At 41.8% G+C, this 20321-nt stretch overlaps 1 protein-coding gene across 1 annotated transcript; it reads right to left on the minus strand.

Moving 5' to 3' along the window:
• Positions 1 to 739: 739 nt before the first annotated feature.
• Positions 740 to 18675, minus strand: ISM2 (isthmin 2). Its single transcript, XM_032213776.1, has 6 exons — positions 18516 to 18675; positions 8796 to 9056; positions 5964 to 6303; positions 5196 to 5336; positions 4488 to 4565; positions 740 to 3675 (listed from the first exon to the last, which is right to left on the minus strand). The coding sequence occupies exons 1-6, from the start codon at positions 18651 to 18653 to the stop codon at positions 3158 to 3160; spliced, it is 1476 nt and encodes a 491-aa protein (XP_032069667.1). The 5' UTR covers positions 18654 to 18675; the 3' UTR covers positions 740 to 3157.
• Positions 18676 to 20321: the final 1646 nt, after the last annotated feature.

Below are 20321 nucleotides of genomic sequence, written 5' to 3' on the forward strand. Positions count from 1 at the left end.
TTTTTCTCCTCACAAGCTCAGAAACCAACAGATACTGTATGTAATTAATATTGTTTATCCCACCCATTTCTACCAAAAAAGGAGCCCTAAACTAAAAACTGCCACTGCAAACAATCTTAACTGGAACAGGAGCAGAGTCACCATGAACTATAAACACCAAAACCCATTACAGTATGGGAGGACAGTTGTAATCCAAAATACCCTAGTTAAGTTACGGTGCCTTTCCTTGCTTAGCCCTGTTATGCAAGTATCCCAACCTAATTTAAAATGGGATAGCTATAGACACCTCCCTACTTAATCCTGTAGGAAATTGAGTCGAGCTATAGAATGGCTGGGAGAGCCAAGTTCTCCATTATAAAACTTATTATCACATTCAGTTGTCACTGAACATGTCTCCCTAGGATTGGTTGGCTGCAAATCAGGTGAAATCAATTTACCTTTGCTACCTTTGGTAGCAGTATGAGCGAGCGTGTGTGCACTTGCACCACATGCATGCATGCACAGGATCTTCCGCGCATGCGCAGAGCATCAAAAATGGACGTTATGATGTCCGGGTGGGTGGGCGGAGCCTGCTACAGAGGGCACCTGCAAAGGTAAGCAAACAGCAAGGGGGAATCTGCTGTGCCCCGCGATTTAGATTAGCTAGAAAGCAGGAAATCCTCCTTTCTAGCTAATATAAATTGCGCATCACAGCTGATCGTCAGAAATACCAGTTCACCTGAACTGGTAGCTTTGTTTTACTACCAGTTCAGGTGAACTGGTCCAAACCAGTAGCATTTCACCCCTGCTGCAAAGGCTAAAGACATACACAGACAGGTGAAGCCTGCTTACAGTTGCTCCACTTTTTAGCATTTACAACCAACCATTATTCCAAATAAGGAGAAAAACCCAGCAGAGATTCTTACCCTAAAGTTCTTTCCCCAATAAAAATAAGCAATGTGCCCAACAGTGCAGTTTATATGTTCTGGTATCCCATCTGGCTTAGGTGATGGAGATAGGTCATGAGTCAGACAAACACAGCTGTGTGTTCATGACAGGAATGTACCTTGAGTTACTTGTATGTGTTTCTCTCACTTTCTGGATTGTTTTAATACTCTTGGGGTTTTTATTGCAGCTAGGGAATCTGGGTCTTTTCCTGTTTCATTTCTCCCTCCCCCCCCCAAAAAAAAGGCTGGCTTCCTTCTTTCCACAAGTATATTTAACGTCTCATAGGTTGGACTGACCTGGTAGTTAGATTTTGGATGCCTTTTCTCTGGCAGCTTATTTTCTGCAAAGGCTGTGGGAACATCAGAATGTTGGGCAAGAACTGGCTGAGCAGATGCAATGGGAGTGTGGTAGAGAGAAGCATTGCCAACACAGAGGGTGGCAGCAGGAACAGGAGCCAGAACAGGTAGCAATTATTTTGGAATAAGTGCAGCTTTGGAGCATTGTCACTTTTCCTTTGCTTCTTTTTCTCTCCCTTTCCTTTATACCTCATTTCTATCTGTCTTAAATTGAGGAAAAAGTTGTTTATGTTAGGAAGACCTCAGCAGTATGCCCTACTTGCAGTGGCATAAAAATGATTTGTTAACTGTTACTGAACATAATTTCACAACGTAACCATCTCATTATTAGCCTTCTGCTGAGGCAACTGAAGCCAGTTTACAGTATTCTGGCATGGAAGTAGTGTTTTCCCTAACATTGCAGCTCAAGTCGCCACAGACAGGCCTTCCAGGGGACATGGAGGAGGCTTTTGGAAGCTGGTGGTCAGCTGAGCTTCAGTTGGATTACCAACATATTTTAGGAGTTCTCTTCCTATCCAGTTGCTGGGTTTTATGACTGTGTGGCCCTTTCAGTTGCAGCTGTGAGAGAGACCAGAAACCTCTCTTGGTACAATGGCTTATGGGATATCAGGCACTTCCAGGAGAAATTGGGTCAGGACTCTGTATGCAGAATGGTGACTTCTGCTGAGGTAGTGTTATCATACGCTGTTAGCAGCAGCAGTAAAGAGATTTGACTGGATTAGTAGCTGACAGGATTCAGTACAAAATGCGTAAGCATAGATACAGATTTTGCCAAGGACCATCTGCCCAGCACAACCACAAAACTGTGCCAGCAGGAACATGTTGGTCTTGAAGTACAGTCTTCCCTTCCATCACCCTGAGAGGTGTTCAAGGACATAGTGTAGGAAAGACTTTCCTAATCTAATGTTTTGTAGAAAAGTTAAGAATACATTACTCAAGAGTTCCCAGCTTTTGTCCCAATAGACAGAAAATATGGAGAGAGACACGTTTGGTAGGGAAAGCTGGAGTAATGTTATATGCACTTTCTCAGGCAGCTGGATTCTTTCACATATACCTTCGGAGGATGGCTGGGGAGAGTGAGGATTACACAATCCAAAATGTTATCTATTCAGCTAGATAGAAATTGGATTTGGTTTGTTCCATGAGCCTTGGATGCAGGTTAGCCTCATCTCCACTTAGTAAGAGTATGTTTCATATCCGTCATGGAACTTGCATTCCTAACCTTCTAACATCTCCACCTCATCTTCCAGTTTTTCCTTAAATGTATGGAATGTAACATATAAGATGGCATATTCTGTTTTCTTTCCTAGGACTGTGCCAAAATTATGTAAGAGTATATCCACACTCTTTCTCTCTACAAAGACTCTGACAAAGTTACCTAAATTCATAATTTGGGGATATTAATTTATTTCTGGAATGTCATTCACTATGAGCACCCATCAGATTTATGCAAAAGGAATTCACAACCTGCATTGTAAGACATGGCAAACAAAATAGCAAATTAATCAAGATAACCTCTTAAAATCATGGGCTCTTCTCTTTCCCCAAATCCCTCCAGACAGATTGCTAGGCGTCTAAAACAGCCCTGAAAGCCAGTCAGTTTGGGATAACTTCTGAGTGTTGAGAAAAGACAGAAAAGAAATCAGAGGTTCTAATAGAGAAGTCAGGGCTGGAACATCTGAGGAGATTGCTTAAGCTGCCGTATAAACTTACCTTGTTACTAAGGTGATAAAAAAATAACATATAATTCTGAAGTTGCAGAGACCTTTGACATAAATATTGGGGCGAGGTTGAAGAAACAATACATGTTATGTTGTTGAGCCCGGGAGACAGAAAGGTGTTCTGATCTCCTCAGCCTCCTTTTGGTTGCTATATTAATATTCTCTGGCCTCCTGTAGTTGAGAAAGGTATTCATCCTCTGGAGGGTTGACAGCACACTGCTGCCCATTATTGGGAGGCCGCACAGCATGGTATCGACTCCAGTCCCCTTTGCAGAGGATCCAAGGCAGCATGTCCACCTTGTAGTGTAACTCAGGAGAGAACTCTGTGCTTATGAGGTTGGGTGCTCCTGCTCCCTTGCCTCGGGTAATGAGCTTGGTGTTCTCATCATAGCAACAGTGTTGGGCACCTAGAGTGGTGCTGTCCAGGGACAGCATGGAACGCAAGCAGAAATGGGCTGTGGGTTTGTAGATGTCCAATCGCTCCTTTGGCCCACTGGCATCCTGCCATCGGAAGTTCTTGTCCTTCTGCTCATCTTGCAAGTTTACAGCATTATAAACAGCTTCTAAAGGGTAAGAGCAGGGACAGTTGGGTAGGTCTGAAAGCACTTTGCTTAGGTATTTGTTGAGGAAATCACTCTTGCAATTAAGCCATTTCTCACAACTATCCACATCTGGGAAAGGAAGGGAGAATCAAATCAGCATAAGTCATTAGGAGATTATATCTTATGAATTGTGTCCAAATTCTAAGAAAGCAAATACTTTTTACTACAACTTCCATGGTTCAGCTTAGCCTTTCCCATCAGAATGACCACCCAATAAGTTGATAAATATGTTGCATCCTGTGAGGGAGCTCATATTGATTAGAAATTATGGATTTTGTAATCCAGCAAATATGAAAAGATGCTACATGGGGGAAGGGTGATTTTAAGCATGTTGGCCCAGGTGTTTATTAAAACTACAGCATGAATGTAAGAAACATTTACAAAAACTTTGAAGGACAAATAGCAAAGCTTCTTGAATTCAGAAGTGGTTAGCAGGAAGTAAAACAGAGATCCTTGAGCCTATTTTGAAATCTTTACTTACTAAAAAAAATTTTTTTTCTGTGTCTACAGAAAATAGTAGCAATAGCAGATACTTCCCACTGATAGGGTGTGAAATAATTATTTGGAGTAGCAATTAACAGTGGAGGGATTTGTTAACTTCAATTCCCTTCATTTTCCATTCTTAATTGTATTTCTTGCCATTTCTGCATCCATTTGCAGAATTAATAAAGATCTCCACAAAACTTTGTATATCTTAATGCCTATTTGTTCCAGCCTAAAAATGGGATAGCAAAAGTTGAATGTCAAAGGCTACCAATACTTTTGTTCACATATAGTTCTCAGAAGAATGAATGTGACAGATCCACATTACAATGCAGTTTCTTGTTGCTCCCTAATAACAATTGTAACATTATTGTCTTAAGGGCAAAGACTTTACTGGCCTGCATTTAGAATCTCTGTGGCATTTTCAGCTTCAGATGGTGTCTCTTCAGTGGTAGAAGCCAATTCCCCAACTTCTCCTTGAGAAAAGCACAGAAGCAAACAAGTCAGAGTGTACACTGTGAGATACAACCTGCTTTATGTAAAAAGTCTACAGGAATAGAAATTGAACATGTTCCTCCACCAGTTTTCTTACCATTTCCAGGACCACAATCTCCTCCCACATATGGAAAGGGCTAAAAGCTTTCTTTTGAACTTCACAATAGACTTTTAACTGATGGCCTCAATACAGCTGGTATATCAAACAGCTGAGTAAAGGTATAGTGGAAATGGTTGCAATTAATAATGGATCCACTGATTTTTCAAGACTGTCATCAAATCTTACTTCACTGCAAGAGACAATTCAGTTCCAGAAATGTCGTCATTATATTGTATCAAGGAAATGGAGGAAGAGGGGCTTCTCAACATTCAAGGGCAAAGAATGGGAGAGGAATCATAGCCAAAAGAATTTTCCTCCTTCTCAGATTCCACATTAGTTCTCATAGGATGTCTGAAAAGGCAATTTCTATAAACTTAAAGAATTTCCACATGGTCCAGATGAGATAGCAATAGAGCACGCCCATAGACTGATATTAATGAATGAATGAGTAACTCTGAAATGTTAAAGCAGGGCCTATGGAAATATTGCAGCCCAGAAAATTAGAACATACCAGGACAGTACTGCAGCTCACAAGTTCTTGATTCTGTGGCTGTGCATGCATAACCACAAGACCGTGTCCTCTTCTGATGGCCATTGCTACAGGTTACACTGCAGGAAGACCAAGGACTCCAGTCCTCTTCATCTTCATAATCTGAAGCCAGCAACAACAACAACAACAACAACAACAAAATAAAACAAAACTCATGAAGATTCAACAAAGTCTAGTGAAGAACAAAGTTAGAATTCTTCTACAAGATACATAGAAGTCAATGTGAGCTCCACTTCTCTCATGAAGGGTTAGTTTTTCCTCAGGGTTCTCAATGTGAGATCATGCTCTCATTTGCAAATGATGCTACATTTTACTAGATTTTTTTTTACTGAGGAACAAAAGGGAGAGTTCAGCTCCCAGAAGCCCCATCCATTGATCAAATTCTGCCTCAAAATTCTCAACTTGCAGTCCAATACAAACTATGCCTTCTAGATGTGCTTGGACTGCAATTTCCAGAACTCCCAGTCATTGACTATGCTGATTGGAATTCTCGCAGTAGCAATCCCAACATATAAATATCTGATTGGGAAAAGCTGTTCGTGTTATGCAATATAAAGGGAAGTGTAAATTTCATGCCAGTAATGAATGAAAAATGCTCAGATTTAACAAGCTCATTCTATACACGGTGAGATCATATAAAATGAACTGTTCACCAGCTATTGTTCTTTGTCCCTTAATGGAAGGAGATCAGCAGATCAGTTTTATTAAGAGCAAAAAAGGTAGACTCACCATAGTTATATTTCTCTTTTAAGATCCAATTCTTTCGATTAGGCCACCTCTGATGCCAATTTCCCCCCACTCCACTCAGTACTATTTCTTCTTCGTCATACTCCGATGTATAATCTTCCTCTTCCTCCTCCTCCTCCTCCTCCTCCTCTTCATCCCTGCTCTTTGTGTTCAAATTGTCATCACCATCCTCTATGGGATCTGTGTATTCCCAGAAAAGAGGCCAAAAGAGGTCCTTATGAGATAACCAGTCAGAGGAAGACAGGGACCAGTCATTGCTAGTCTCCTTCAGCAAGTCCATCTCCATCTCTGCTTGAGGATCATTCACCACCTCAATGGTCACCTGGAAGTCAAGGCATTGAATCAGACTGTTTTGGAAGCATCAGAAGGTAAGCAGCATATTTTACCTTCAACTATCTGTAGTCTTTCACATCTTACCTTTCTTGTCCGAAAAAAATATTGTCCTTGTAGCTCTTTCTCTCTGCTTTCTCCAACTATTCTTCACACTCACTTATTTTCGTTCCAACTAAATTAATTTTCAACTCTATTTGCATATTTTCTATTTCTATTTAAGCAGAACTATGAGGGATGGGGGCGCGCGCGATGACTTAGTGGTTAAAGAAGCTGAGCTTGTCAGCTGGAAAGCTAATAGCCTGGATCTGAGACCTGAGCACCACAAGACAGAGTGAGCTCCCATCCTTGCCCCAGCTCCTGCCCATCTAGCAGTTTGAAAGCATGCAAATGCAAATAGATAAATAGGTACCACTTCAGTGCACCTCGGCATATAGTCATGCTGGCCACATGACCATAATGTGGCCAGCATTTTGATAATGCTGGCTTCCTCGGCTAAGAAATGGAGATGAGTACCACCCCTTAAAGTCAGGCATGACTGGACAGGGGAAACCTTTGCCTTTACCTTTATTTGAGGAATATAAATTTGGGATTATGTGAATGTGCTAAAGTTTATTTCTCTCTTTCTTTCATAGCTTTTGAATCTTGAGTTATTCAATAAAGCTCCACAGTGAAATATTCAAAGAAGACAGATATCTGCAAACTGCCTAGTTAACAACATATCTTGTTATGAAGGGTAGACACAACCATTGCACCTTTAAAAGGAGGGACAAGCATATTCATGGGAAACAAAGCTATCCATCGTTAGAAATCACAATAACTATGAATTATCCTCAGTATTACAGGCAGGCAGCATAAAGATAGGCATCTGGCTAACTACTATGAAAATAACATGATGAGCTACATAAGCTTTAGATGTGATCCAGCACAGTTCTTCAAAAGACATTAAATAATGTAAGTAACAAAATTGAATAATTTATTTGAAAGAGTTCCTTTGGAATATGCAGGACTGTATATAAAGCATTTTGTCTTGAGCTCTTAAAAGAAAGATAAATAATTGCTTTGAGTATTTGACAGAGGTTGCTTTGAATATGCTCCCACATATTGAGGCCTTCCTTTCAAGAACCTTGCAGAGCCCTAATACTTAAACCTGTTCTCAGCCATCAATATTTAATAATGATAAACATATTTATCATCATTTTAGAATGAGTTTGAACTAAACATATTTCATCAGTAAGCATCACTAAGTTTTGCCTACTCTACAAAATGAATTTGGGCAAACTCTGGAAGACAGTAGAGTATAGGGAACCTGGTGTGCTGTAGTCCATGGGGTTGTGAAGACTCGGACACAACTTAGCAACTGAACAACAACAATTTTAAAGTTATAATGCTCTTATGTGCAATGTCAGGTAATGAATGATTTTAGAGTAGACTTTTCAGAGCCATAGGGTAGTAAAAAATGGGGCAGACACAGAAAGTTTTTAAATTAAAAATAGGATCATGATAGTTCTTATATTCTATAACTGGTACAATATTCAACCTCTATATGTTACACAGAAAATAAAATAATTTGTGCCTTTTAGTCAGTCTTGACACCTGGCAGTTACATGGACAAGTCAAGGTGGTTTTCTTGGCAATAATTTTTGCCAGTGGTCTGCCCATGAATTCTTCATAGGCTTAGAAGGAATCTTCATCTTCTAGCATTTTTTCCACAACTACAAGGTCTACTTCCACTTTTTGGATCAACCAAGCATTGATGCATTGATAGCAACAACAATTGACCAGCCAACCAGCTTGTCACCCTAGCCTAATGTGAGACAGCGACTGGCCCTATGTAATATTACACTATTCTATGTATGGCTCCAACATTCATGCAATTAATATATCATAGTTTTCAATTTAATGTTAACATTACCATCAAGGTGTAGTGGTTAGAATGCAGTATTGCAGGCTAATTCTGCTTTCTGCCAGCAGTTCAACAGTTTGAGCCTCACTGGGTTAAGGTTGACTCAGCCTTCCATCATTCCGAGATTGAGAAAATGAGGACCCAGATTGTTGGGGGCAATATGCTGACTCTGTAAATCACTTAGAGAGGGCTGTAAAGCACTGTGAAGCAGCATATAGGTCTAAGTGCTATTGTTAGTATTTCTTTATTGAAATGTTCTCAACTTTCTTAAAGACCATATTAAAAATTTGATCTGAAAAAAATTAAAAAATGAAATTATATATTTCCCAGTCATTCTTTTTTTGAGGTATATTAGAAACAACTTTGGTATCTCCCATGAAAACCATTGGATTATTTTAGGGCAGTTAACAGTTCTCAGGATCTCTCACCTCAATAGAGTTAATGGCAAGAAAAAAAATCAAGCCTGTGGAAAAGAGGGAGGGAGAGGGGAAGAGACAGAGAGATGCAAAGGATTCTTCCACTTTTGATTTGTCTGTGGCTAGACTAGCAAGAATAGCTTAAGCAAGTCATGGGCCTACCTGTATATTTGGATTCTGGGCATTCAGATCCACATTGGCTAAGCCTGTCAGGCTTTGTAAGTCCAGCACAAAAGGTGTTTTCTCTTCTGGGAGTATTTCCGCCGGTTGGAGCGATGCCAACTGGTTCCTTGAAGCCTGTTGTAATGGCCAATGGTGTTTGTGTTGATCTGGTATCACCTGTCCATTCAGCCTCAAGTTCTGCATCCTGTGTGACTGTGGCATTTCTTCTTTGAATGAAGGGACATCAGGTGATGTGGCAATCTGAAATGAAAGTAAGTTGTAGTCTTACTGCCTAATGAAGATCCAGCTTCCACTTATCCCAGCAGCCATGTTAGACTACAACTCCTTTGATGCTCAAGCCCTTTCCTTGCAAACCTGTATATAAGACGAGGTCATTCAAGAGCAAGTATATTCTCTAGTCTTTACTGTTGTAAAAACCTTGTCCTATATCACCAATTGCACATTCAGACCATGATGAAATTAGGACAGAGGTGTCAAACTTGATTTCATTGAGGGCCGCATCAGGGTTATGTTTGACCTTGGAGGGCCGGGGGGGGGGCATGGTCATGGTGGGCGTTTTGACACAGGCTCAAGGTGCACTTTTTCCTTCTTTCTTTCAACAGTACTCCCCGGCCTCTAGAAGCACTCTGCTGGCCAAAAACGGGCTCCTTGAAGGCCCTGTGTGACCCGTTTTTGGCTGGCAGAGTGCTGCTGAAGGCTGTGGAGGCTGAAAACAGGTCATGCAGGGGCTGTGGGCAGCCCTCCTGCAGCCCATTTTGGTTGGCAGAGGCACCACAGGCTGGTCCTTTGATATTTCCAGGTTGGCCCCGCAGGCCAAATTTAAGCACCCCATGGGCTGGGTCCAGCCTGCGGGCCTTCAGTTTGACACCCTTGAATTAGGAGCATGTTTTTTGCAGAAAATCTAAACAAGCAAATTGATTCACTAGTTACTTGCTGAAAAAAAAAAGAATTATAATCATAAATAGTAACCACATCCCAATTAACTGTCAGTTTTCTAGTTGCCGGTGGTCCTCATTAAAATAATACAAAATGTTTAAAAGTTTCAGAATGGCAAAGAAATCAGGGCAATGAAAGCAAGTTAATAGCAATAGCAGTTAGACTTATATACCGCTTCATAGGGCTTTCAGCCCTCTCTAAGCGGTTTACAGAGTCAGCATATCGCCCCCACAGTGTGGGTCCTAATTTTACCCACCTCGGAAGGATGGAAGGCTGAGTCAACCTTGAGCCGGTGAGATTTGAACCGCTGAACTGCAGATAGCAGTCAGCTAAAGTGGCCTGCAGTACTGCACTCTACCCACTGCGCCACCTCGGCTCAGTTAATTCTGAGTTCCTGGTTACATGGTTTCAAAGAACTGATGTACTACTTTGTATACTTTATATTCTGCAGCATTAAGACAAGATGGAATTCAGCTCACTGGAATATTTTTTCCCCAGTTCTAGGATTACAAATGAAAAAAATATGGGTGTTGGCCTTGGGTTGGAAAATTAATTAATATAAACACTCCTAAATACAGTCATCTGGGAATGATTTACAACCTAACGTGCACTATAGGGATTTTCACCAATGATCTTTTGGAACCAGTCTTCCAAAGTCTGGCGTCTTCCACATGTGTTGGACTACAACTCCTGAAGCACCATTGCCACAATGTGGAAGTCTGTCCCAACCTTTCTTTGAAAGACTACTTCTGCAGGGCCACCATGACTCACTGCAAGGAGCTATTTCCCAACATTCAGCTTGAGTTCCCCAAGTCTTGTTCTCTGTATGCTACTTCCTTTCACTGCAGGAGCCCAGAATTTAGCTGCAGGATTAGAGAAACCGGGGATGCTCCCCCTTCCTCCGTATGGGATACCAAGAGGCTCTATTACCTGCAATTAGGGCTTGATGGCTTTTGAAAGACTCTTCCCCCTCACTACTTTCATCTTGATCACTGGAGCACTTCAAAGGAGCTGGAGCTGGTTGGGACTCACATGAGCGCACATATAAGGCATCATCATCGATGGATTTACAAGGGTTGCACATCAAAGCCCTGGAGCCTGTCTTCCTCTCCCACAGTGAAAATGAGAGAAAACAGCAGGAATGTTGCTGGTCCCTGCTGTTTTTATTAAGGAGTGGGACCAGCTCTGGCAAAAGGGCTTGTGGTAATATTTCTGACCCCCAAAGAAAGCTTCAGCTATAAGACTAAAGGAAGTGCGATTGCTCAATTTGGCAGTGATTTTCATACCCTTCTAATCAAGGCTTAAGAAGAGCTTCACGGCAGGACAATGGGATTTTTTGGGTCTCATTACCAGATAAGACTCACAAAGAACAGGAGAAAAGCACAGGTTTTGATCATTAAAACAGCAAATGAAGAAAAGACAAACTGTTATTTCTTTTAGGTCCACTGCTCCAACAAAATCAGTGCTCCACCCAGCTCCTTTTAAGTTTAGTGAAATTGGAAGACCTAATAATACTACTTTTATTTCTGTCAGCCCTGAGACCAAGTTCTTCAGACAGGGTACACTAAATCTCAACTACCAAAATCTGTTTGGTTCTGTTTATTTGGGTGGTTGGACACTTATCATCTCTCTCCCTGACAAGCAACAGTGATCAAGGTCTGTGCCTCATCTGGTGCAAAGTTCTCTAGAAAAGAGGTTATTTATTAGGAAGTATCAACAAAAAAAGCCCCTTCCCTTAACTCAGGAGTGGGTAGTCTGCAGACCCCAAATTTCTTTTTTTGTGGCCCCTATCCTCTGACTTTAATTACAGGAACAGGAAATGCATGAAAAGTTTTGTGTAAGCACTAAATTAACTTAAATAGGTTTAAAATGTGCAAAGTAAGACCTCAACTTTTCCTTCAAAATCAGGAAAAGAAAATAATCTCAGCTCAGCCCAGGTATATCTTTACTGCATTCCACTTCAGCTCTTGGGCTCTTCTCAAAAGCTCAGCTGAGACTTCTTTGCATTGTTTTAGTTCTTTGCCTTCTGATTTGGGGAAATCTATCCTTTTTGCTGGTGTCTTTCAATTGTGGAAATAAATATCTTCTCATTTTTATTTCATTTTCCTAAGAGACCTCTGTGATTGATAGTATGTTAACTTGAAAGCAAGAATGAATGAATGAATGTGGCCTTTGGTTATCGTAAAATACAATGAATCCTTTTCACTATTTACATTAAAATGTGTATAAAGAAAAACCGAAATGAGAGCTTGATTCTTGACTGAAAGCATCTGAATATATTTCTCATAGAATGAAAGTACTTAATAAAGATTGTCTTCTTCTCATTCTATCACTTAGGTACAAGAAAGTCCAAATAAAATGCACATAAACCATGTGTTAAACTTAGCCTGAGCCAGCATTCCTAGGAATGGTTGTGATTGGTATATTAGCTTGAGCTTTGTATGGACATTACTGAAATCTAGTTAGCCTAATTTAGGATTTAACCCAGAAGGATGATCAAATTCAAACTTGAGTTTTCAAGGGGAAAGCTCTATCCAAGAACAGGATGCTGGGTTATCCAAAATAGATAAAGGGCTTCCTTGAGCCAAATCCAAATCCTGATGACTACATGGACATCTCCATGCAGTTTAATTGGCAAAAGGGTGGAAATACTTCCAGAGACTATTGCTTTCTTCTGATATGTTTGGGTTGATTGTTGCTTTAGCCTATAGCCCCTGGATTTGCTATGGTCTGAACCACAAATGTCAAAATTACTTCCTCTAGAAGTTGCACAATTGAGAAACTTTACCATGCTTAAATTAGTTAGGGAACTTGTTCAAAATACAACAAAATATTATAATAGACAGGCTATTGCTAAATGAGACCCTAATGTGGAAATTTTAAAATAAACCTGCACATATAAATTAATTCATTCCTGAGGGATTGGGAGTAAATTAAAAATCTATAAAAACACAAATTAAGTTCTGTCTGAATGATTTTTGACATCACCAGTGAGTAAAGATACTTTTCAGATAAGTTGAGACTCTGCCTTTTTTTTACTCTAGTCCATTTTTAAATCTTGCTACAGAGTACAACCTTTTTTTTGGGAGGGAGGGAGGGAGGGAGGGAGGAAGGAAGGAAGGAAGGAAGGAAGGAAGGAAGGAACGAACGAACGAAGGAGAGAGACCAGGGTCCTGAAACCCTGATCAAGAAGCAAATCTCCAGTGAAAAGAAATTGGCTGTGTTTGAGCAAACCTAGCATGGGGAGTTATTCACAGAACCCTCATATTCCACAGCACACTATTTGAAAAACCTTGATAATAGAGATCATTGTGAATGGTCATACAAGAGGTTATATACAAAGTTGAAACCACAGTAACCTTATATATAATAGCTCCCTCTGGCCCCTGATCAGAAACCCAGTGAGTCTCCACCAAGTTGGCACTGCTCCTTTCTCACCTTTAACTGGATTAAAACTGCTGTGACCAACCACTGAGAACAGGCTTTCTGGCTAGCCATCAAAAGGCTTCAATGCTACTTTTAATTGTTTTGACCAGGAAAGCTGCTTTTACCACCTGCTTCCTTCCTGGCTGTATTATGCTCTTTGACCTTTCTTTGGAAAGAAGGAAATAGACTGAAATGTGGCTTGTTTATCTATATTCAAAGACAGGCAGGAAGGCAGGGTTTTTTTTTGGGGGGGGGGATCTTCAACCTGCAGTTATATCTACTAAATCAATAGGAGATGGCAGAAGAGGAAGCTTAATATATCAGTGGGAAACAAAACTTGCAAAGTCCACAAGCAGCTCAGATAGACTTTGACTTGCTTGAAGAACGACACTGACCTAATTAATGGAATAATAACCCCCTCTGGCCTCTATATAAGACATCTCAATGTTTGTAGCAAGTAGGGTTACCAGATATGTGAACAAGCAGAGAAGGACATGAATAATTAGAAAGGAGGAGAAGTGTGTGTGTGTGTGGGGGGGGGGATTAATATATACTAACTGCAAAAATCTGCAAAAAAATATTTAGACCTACATGTATATGAAATTATATTTTGCAGCATCAGAAACATTGGGTTTTTTTTAATTTTATGCTATCAATAACATTAACAATGAATCGGTACTTTTCAAATTCCACGACAGACTCATGTGATCTGCAGACTATAGCAATTGTAGATTTGAAGGGGTCGGATAGAAGCTGATTGATGGAATCAGGCGATAAATTAAATAATGTAAATCTAAGCTGTCAAGTCTGTTGACAGACTAGAGAAAGAAAAAAGTAGACAATATACAAGTCACAATATGTGAAAGTTTGAAGGACTACTGTTTTGAAAACTATCTCCCCTCAAAGAGCCAAGATAAAAAGCTGGACAATATTTAATTTTAAGGCTAGACTTGCTAGACAGAGGACCCAAAGGAGTATTTGTCGGACATTTGACAAGCCTAATAATAAGGAAGCTTCCCTACTGAAAAATATTTTTTTTTAAATTCTGGGACCTCTAGCATGATGCTATACTGATTTCCTACTCTTACTTTAAATAAAAATATCAGATGATTTTTAAAGGCTGGCAAAGTCCCCCCCCCCCCCGCTCTCTCTCTCACACACACCAATAGCTTCAGGGTTTCAATCTTTGAAACTATATAAACTACCAAATGTAAGATGAAACAGGCATGCATACAAGATAAATTGAAATTAATATATATTTTGATTAACTAAGATATCTGAATTTTCACTAAAAATACTGTGAAGCCATGCATGCATAGAATTCTTTGCCCATGACTAAAATACTTTCAGTCTGGAACAAAAGCACTACAAATACGCACATCTTTCTAAGAATTTTTGAGAGAAGAAGACAAGATCCAGGTACCATTTTCAGAAATATTAAAACTAATACTTCAAGTTAATAGTAGCAAAAGTGGGTGCAACTGGCTTGTAGATGGTAGGCTGAATTACACACACACATTAAACTGGGGAAAAAATATTTAGCAACCATAATGGAAGAATTCAAGACAATTTGTCTGTGAATTTAATGGGCTTTTCATTTAGTTCTGGTATAAAACTAACCAGAACAGTTAACAGAATAACAGTTGGAAGAGACTTTGAAGGTCTTCTAGTCCAACCCCCTGCTCAGGCAGGAAACCCTATGCCATTTCAGATGTTGGATTTAGCACATTGTACAGTGTTAAGAAAAGACACTGCAAAGTTTACATAATTTCATTACTGACTGTGTTGTTTTCTAAGTTCTACGAGATTGATCAGAGAGTTGTAAGGAATACCCTCCTAATAAAACTGGACTAATAAAAATAATTTAATATGCTGTAATATTAAAATATTGGTTTGAAATTTTCAAACATTTGGGCCACAAAAGTTTACTGAAATATATAGATGAATCCGTGAGTTTTGGGTTTTTAATATGCTACAATCTTACTCCTTGTGGTCGCACACTGCACTCAGCATTCTAATACATACAGAGAAAAAAACAATGCTATTGAAAACAAGCTGGGTCTCTTACAACAAACTGAATTCATTCTTCAGATATTTTGAGGGTATTGCAATCCAAACAACAGGCAAAACTATATTTTATTCTATACTCACAGTCAACATATGAAGTAAATTGTCATATTGTTACTACTACTTGGTGCAAATTAAGCTCTTGGTATACTGAATTATGAGGGTTTTTCAGTTTATTATAAAGTACAACCTGATGCCTTTAAAGATATTGGATTGTTGCCATCATATCCAGCATTTTATACCATGAGATAAGTGATAGATAGATAGATAGATAGATAGATAGATAGATAGATAGATAGATAGATAGATAGATAGATAGATAGATAAAGGCAGACAGACAGATGTTCAGCTATTGGTTGACTAATATGTAGAGCTGCAGTTCAAAATCTTGACTTAGCATCTGGTTGAGATAGGCTTCAGGAAAAGCTTCTGACCAATGTAATAATGGATCTTGTATGTTACAACCATTGTCTTTTCAATTAATAATAAATGCCTTTATCTCACGCAAGTCTAAATACTTTATATTAGCACAATTTATATCTAGGTGCAACTTTTTCTTAGTTCTTATTTCAAAAGGGTTAGGGTTAGAAGTTTACAAAAACAAATTCACAATAAAATAAAATCCACAACAAAATAATAGAAAGGCAAATCTGTAATGAATAATTAATTCTTAGCAAGTGGGACTTCTGTCTGGCTGTGAGCATGGAATGGATGGAGTCTACAAATGTCCCTGAACATGGCTCTTTTTTAAATATAGGCTTAAAGCATTTTTAGTTCACATACTGGTGTTCTCTTATAGAGAAACCCAGGAATATCACAAAAGCTTTATTTATTTTCTCTGTAGAATAAAATAAATGAGGTCTGATATAAAAACAAGCATCACAAATTTCTTATTCCAGTTCATGGTTTAAGGGGAATCCCTTCCTTTTCCTCAGTTCTTGATTTCAATATATTCAGAAATATCTTACAGTTCTCCATTTCTTGAAGGCAGTGAATATATTGGTTTTTTGGGGGATATTTAGAGTGAATGGCAATATCCTTGTAAAGGGAGATCTTCCAGGTGGACAACTTGAGGACACTTCATCCATGGCAATCCATTTGCCTCAGTACATCCAGATGAAAAAGCCCTTTGCTGACTTCAAAGGTTAGCATGCTTTCCTAATTTCCTGTACTGGTGCAGCCCGGCAGCTGAAGAATGCAAGCTTTGCCACCTGGGAGCAGCTGCTGGACAGAAAGCCAGCCAAAAGATTTGTGTCAAACACAAACAGCAGCTGCAGAACAAACAGTGCTCACCTAACTGGCTTTTGGCAGCAAGAAACATTTCAGCATTGGAAACTATTGGGGATTCTCTGGCTGTATCCAATCTAGGAGAAAAAATGGGGGGGGGGACCTAAGTCAAATCTAGATTTAGGAAACAGCTGGTAATTGCAGCTGCAGTTCTATGGAAAGAGAGAAAATATAAGTTAAAGACACTTAGGGCCTGCTCTTAGAAAGAACACTACAGCAAAACATGTATCTGATGATTTAAATGTGACCCTGAGCATTCTCTGCTGTTTTAGGAACATCTCAAAATCTGCTCTGTCCAAATTCTTCCCCACTAATTGGGAGTCTGCTTAGAACAGAAAGCTATACCCAGGAACTTCCGGAGAAAATTAGGCTACTTAAAAGCTCTGAAGCCAGTTCTTTTATCTATATTATTGTGTTAATGATGAGTCAGTCATTATTAAGGTGACCCAAAGAAGAGTAACAAATCCCCAATCAATGCCAGGCATAAGAATAATATTTCCCTTCTGGCAATATATTTTCTTTAAAGTGAGTTGCCATATTCAATATTCACTTACTGAATGCAACATTAGCAATTGGGTTATCTCCTTGATATTAAAGGAAAAAAATAGTAAACAGTCAAATGCAAGCTCTTGCATTTGTAACAAGAGAGAGGTGAACATCTGAACAAAGTAGCAATAATTGGTTTAAGGTTTGCTGAACAAAATCCAGAGTGCTTTGGTACTGAGATGTAAGCATGCAACATTCAGTTCTGATTACTGTGAAATCACAATAATTCCAGACAACAGAAACATACAGAACCACAACATTTCTAGTTCTTACTGGGGTACTGGGGCGGATAGGGGGGAGGCAATAGATTTAATTTCTCATTCATGTACCAAATTTAAATGCTCTAACCGTTCAAAGCCACACTACTGTTCAGAATGAGGGAACTGGCTTTGGGAAGCACAAAGAGGAGGAAACAGAAAAAATAATAATTATAGCAGTAATGGGGCTGGTTTTCAGTCCTGGATTGATTAGGCTTGTTGGCATTCTTGCAATTTGAAGTGGAAATAAATACATACTATTTTGATTTTTTCTGAGAAAAAGACATTTCTCCAGCAAAAGGAGGCTTTCCTTCCTTTTCTCCAAGTTCTTTTCCTTCTCAGCTGATACCTCCACTGTTTCAAATTTTTCTTTTTGCCCCTCTCATCTTCAGCAATTACCCCTTCCTCCCTTCCCCAAATAATTCTGACTAAAATAATCTGGCACATCTCAAAAGGAAGAAGGGCTCCAAAATGGTAATGCATACGCTTGTGCACAATAAGCCCCTTTCAGAATGAGCAATGGTTCAGTGCCCATGTTGTGCTGCAACTCCAACCTCAGAAAAGGACAAAGCAAGGAGACAAGAGGGCTAAATTGCTAAAGAAATGAAAGAGAGAAAAAAAGCACATCCACCCACAAGTCAGAGACCACCCCCTGCTGCGGCCAGTGGTGAGCATGCATTCCACACATGCAAGCAAGCAAGCAAATATAGCAGCCTCCTTCCGGGTCTGTAGGGAAGGTGCAGCAGCAGCTGCTTCTGCTGCTCACTCCCCCCCCCCAGTCCCCACCTGGAGCCACCATTTACCCACTGTCTGTGACAGGTCAATTATCTCCTGCCAAGACAAGGACAGGGGTCATAAAGGGAGAGAATGACGCCTGTAGGTCAGGAATAAGCAGCAGGAGACAGAGGGGCTCCTGCAAAGAGAATAGCTTGCTTTCATCTCTGGCCACAAAACCGAAGAGAAAATAAACCTTAAAAAAGAACCTTCAGGGCAGAGATGACGCTGCAGGGAACTTGGTCCAGCAGTTAACAGCAGCTGGACCTAAGAGTCTTGGATTCACCTTTTGCTAAAGTTATATACGTTCTTCTGAACTTTCAGAAAGCATCTCAGGTAAGGCGAGGCTGCAGGATGGCCAGGAAGCCTGTCAGTTAGGCTTGCCTGAAAATGGGCTCTCACTCACCTCCACCAAGGTATAGTCCGTTTCTTTCGGATGGGGACTGCGCTGTTTCTTCAAGGGCAGCCCTTGGACAGCAGCAAGAGAAGTTGTCAGAAACAGGAGGCTCAGAATAAGCACAGCTCTGCCTGGGGCTTTAGACATCTCTTCCTCCTACTCCAGCGCAGCGCCCCTCCTTGCAAAGGCTTCCCTCCCACCCACCCGCACACCGCGAGGCAGGCGAGCAGGAAAACCGGCCGCGTCAAGCGCGTAGTCCACCCTCGCCGGTCTTTAAACCTTTTCGAAGAAGGGGAACGAGGCAGCCCGGTCTTCTCGCCGCCTTTCCGCTCCTCTTTGCAAGCGGTGGGAGTCAAGGGTATCAGATGAAAGAAGGAGACGGAGACAAAATTGGGCGAGGGAAAGTCTTCGCCCCCTCCTCCCCACCACCCCCCGCGGCCTTCACCCCGGCTCGCGTTTCCTCCGTCTCTCAGCTCCGCGCCCTTTTCTCTGAGCACCGGGTTTTATTGCCCAGCTTTGAGCTGGCGCCCCGATAGGCGCCGGTGCTGCGGAAACGCGCTGGCGCGAGTGGAGACGAGGCTGGAAAAGGTGCAGGAAGAAGAGGAGGAGGAGGAAGCGGCTTCCCTCCGGTGTGTCCCGCGGCGAGAAAGTCCGATTTCTTCCGCCGCCGCTCCGGCTGTCCCCCCGCACGTGGCTGTGCCGTGACGCCCAACTAATCTCAAGAAGAGGCGCTCAGATGCTCCCGAAGCCGCCCAGTTTCCCCCGAGCCGAGGCGGAGGAAATGCTGCTTCTGCTCGGGAGGTGGGGAAAAGGGGAGTCCCTCCGGACGGCCGCTCCTCAGATCGCCTCAGAAACGCCGCTGCCGTTTCCTCCTCATCCCGAAGCCCGGACCGACTTCGGAAGAAACCCACGTGTCTCCACCGCCGATCCACACCTCTGGAACCCGGCCAGACGCCGCGTTGCCCGCAGCCGCCGCATCTCCCGGCCTCTGATTACCTCGGCTGCTGTTCCTGCCGCAGCTGCAGCGAGTTCCCGGCCGCTCCTTGGCCGGAGGCGTCCCATTTCCTACGCATTTTGTAGGGTGCGCCTCGCCGCCCTTCTTGTCGCTCGAGCTCCCCTCGAAGACTCTTGGCCGCTCTTTGTCCTGCAAACTCTCCGGCCGCTTCGCTTCCCTCGCCGGCGGCTCCAAGGCTGCAGCTCCTGTGGCTCGAGGCACTTTCGCTCCCCCTCCCCAAGTCAGCCTTGTTTGCCTGCCCAGCGCCGGCGCCTCGGTTCTTTCCCAACCCCGGCGCCTTCCTCGGAGCAGGCTTAGCCCCCCCCCCCCCGGGCGGTCCTTTCGCTAGTTCTTGTCTCGCCTTTCCTTCCCTGGCGCCCCCGCTGCTTCCTCAGTCGGGCACTTTCGGGGTGCTCTTCGGATTTCGCGGAGCGCTCCTCGCGCGTTCCCCCAGAAGCCGAGCTTCGTCTGCAGCTCTTGCTCTCCCTCCAGTGGTTTGGCTTCCCTCCACCTGACGTTTGCCCGCAGGAGGATCTTTGCTCGCAGGCCCGGCCGTGAGCGCGTGCCACGGGAAGGAATACATGCACCCGCGCGACACCCCCTCTTCCCAATAAAGAAAATGGAGAGGAGGAAAAAATCCGGTGTGCTCTGCTCACCTGGCAACAGCTTTGGAGACATTTTACTCCTACAAGAGATTCGATTTACAACGGCTTTGGGGTCCACCTTGGTCCAAAACGTGGATCTGAGGTTTCCAAATGATAGTCTTGATTTGTGTTTTTAGATGACCTCTGCTAAACCGCTATATAATCACAAGTTACCAC

Source organism: Thamnophis elegans, chromosome 1, assembly GCF_009769535.1.
Source record: "Thamnophis elegans isolate rThaEle1 chromosome 1, rThaEle1.pri, whole genome shotgun sequence".
Taxonomy (NCBI): domain Eukaryota; kingdom Metazoa; phylum Chordata; class Lepidosauria; order Squamata; family Colubridae; genus Thamnophis; species Thamnophis elegans.

Bases quoted from the DNA above. Each gene is read 5' to 3' on its own strand.
- ISM2 (XM_032213776.1), bottom strand. From the start codon at position 18,653: ATGTCTAAAGCCCCAGGCAGAGCTGTGCTTATTCTGAGCCTCCTGTTT. The intron at 9,057-18,515 runs GTGAGTGAGAGC...CTTTCATTTCAG, and splicing joins CGGACTATACCTTGGTGGAG to ATTGCCACATCACCTGATGT. The intron at 6,304-8,795 runs GTAGGCCCATGA...CTTGACTTCCAG, and splicing joins CCCAGAATCCAAATATACAG to GTGACCATTGAGGTGGTGAA.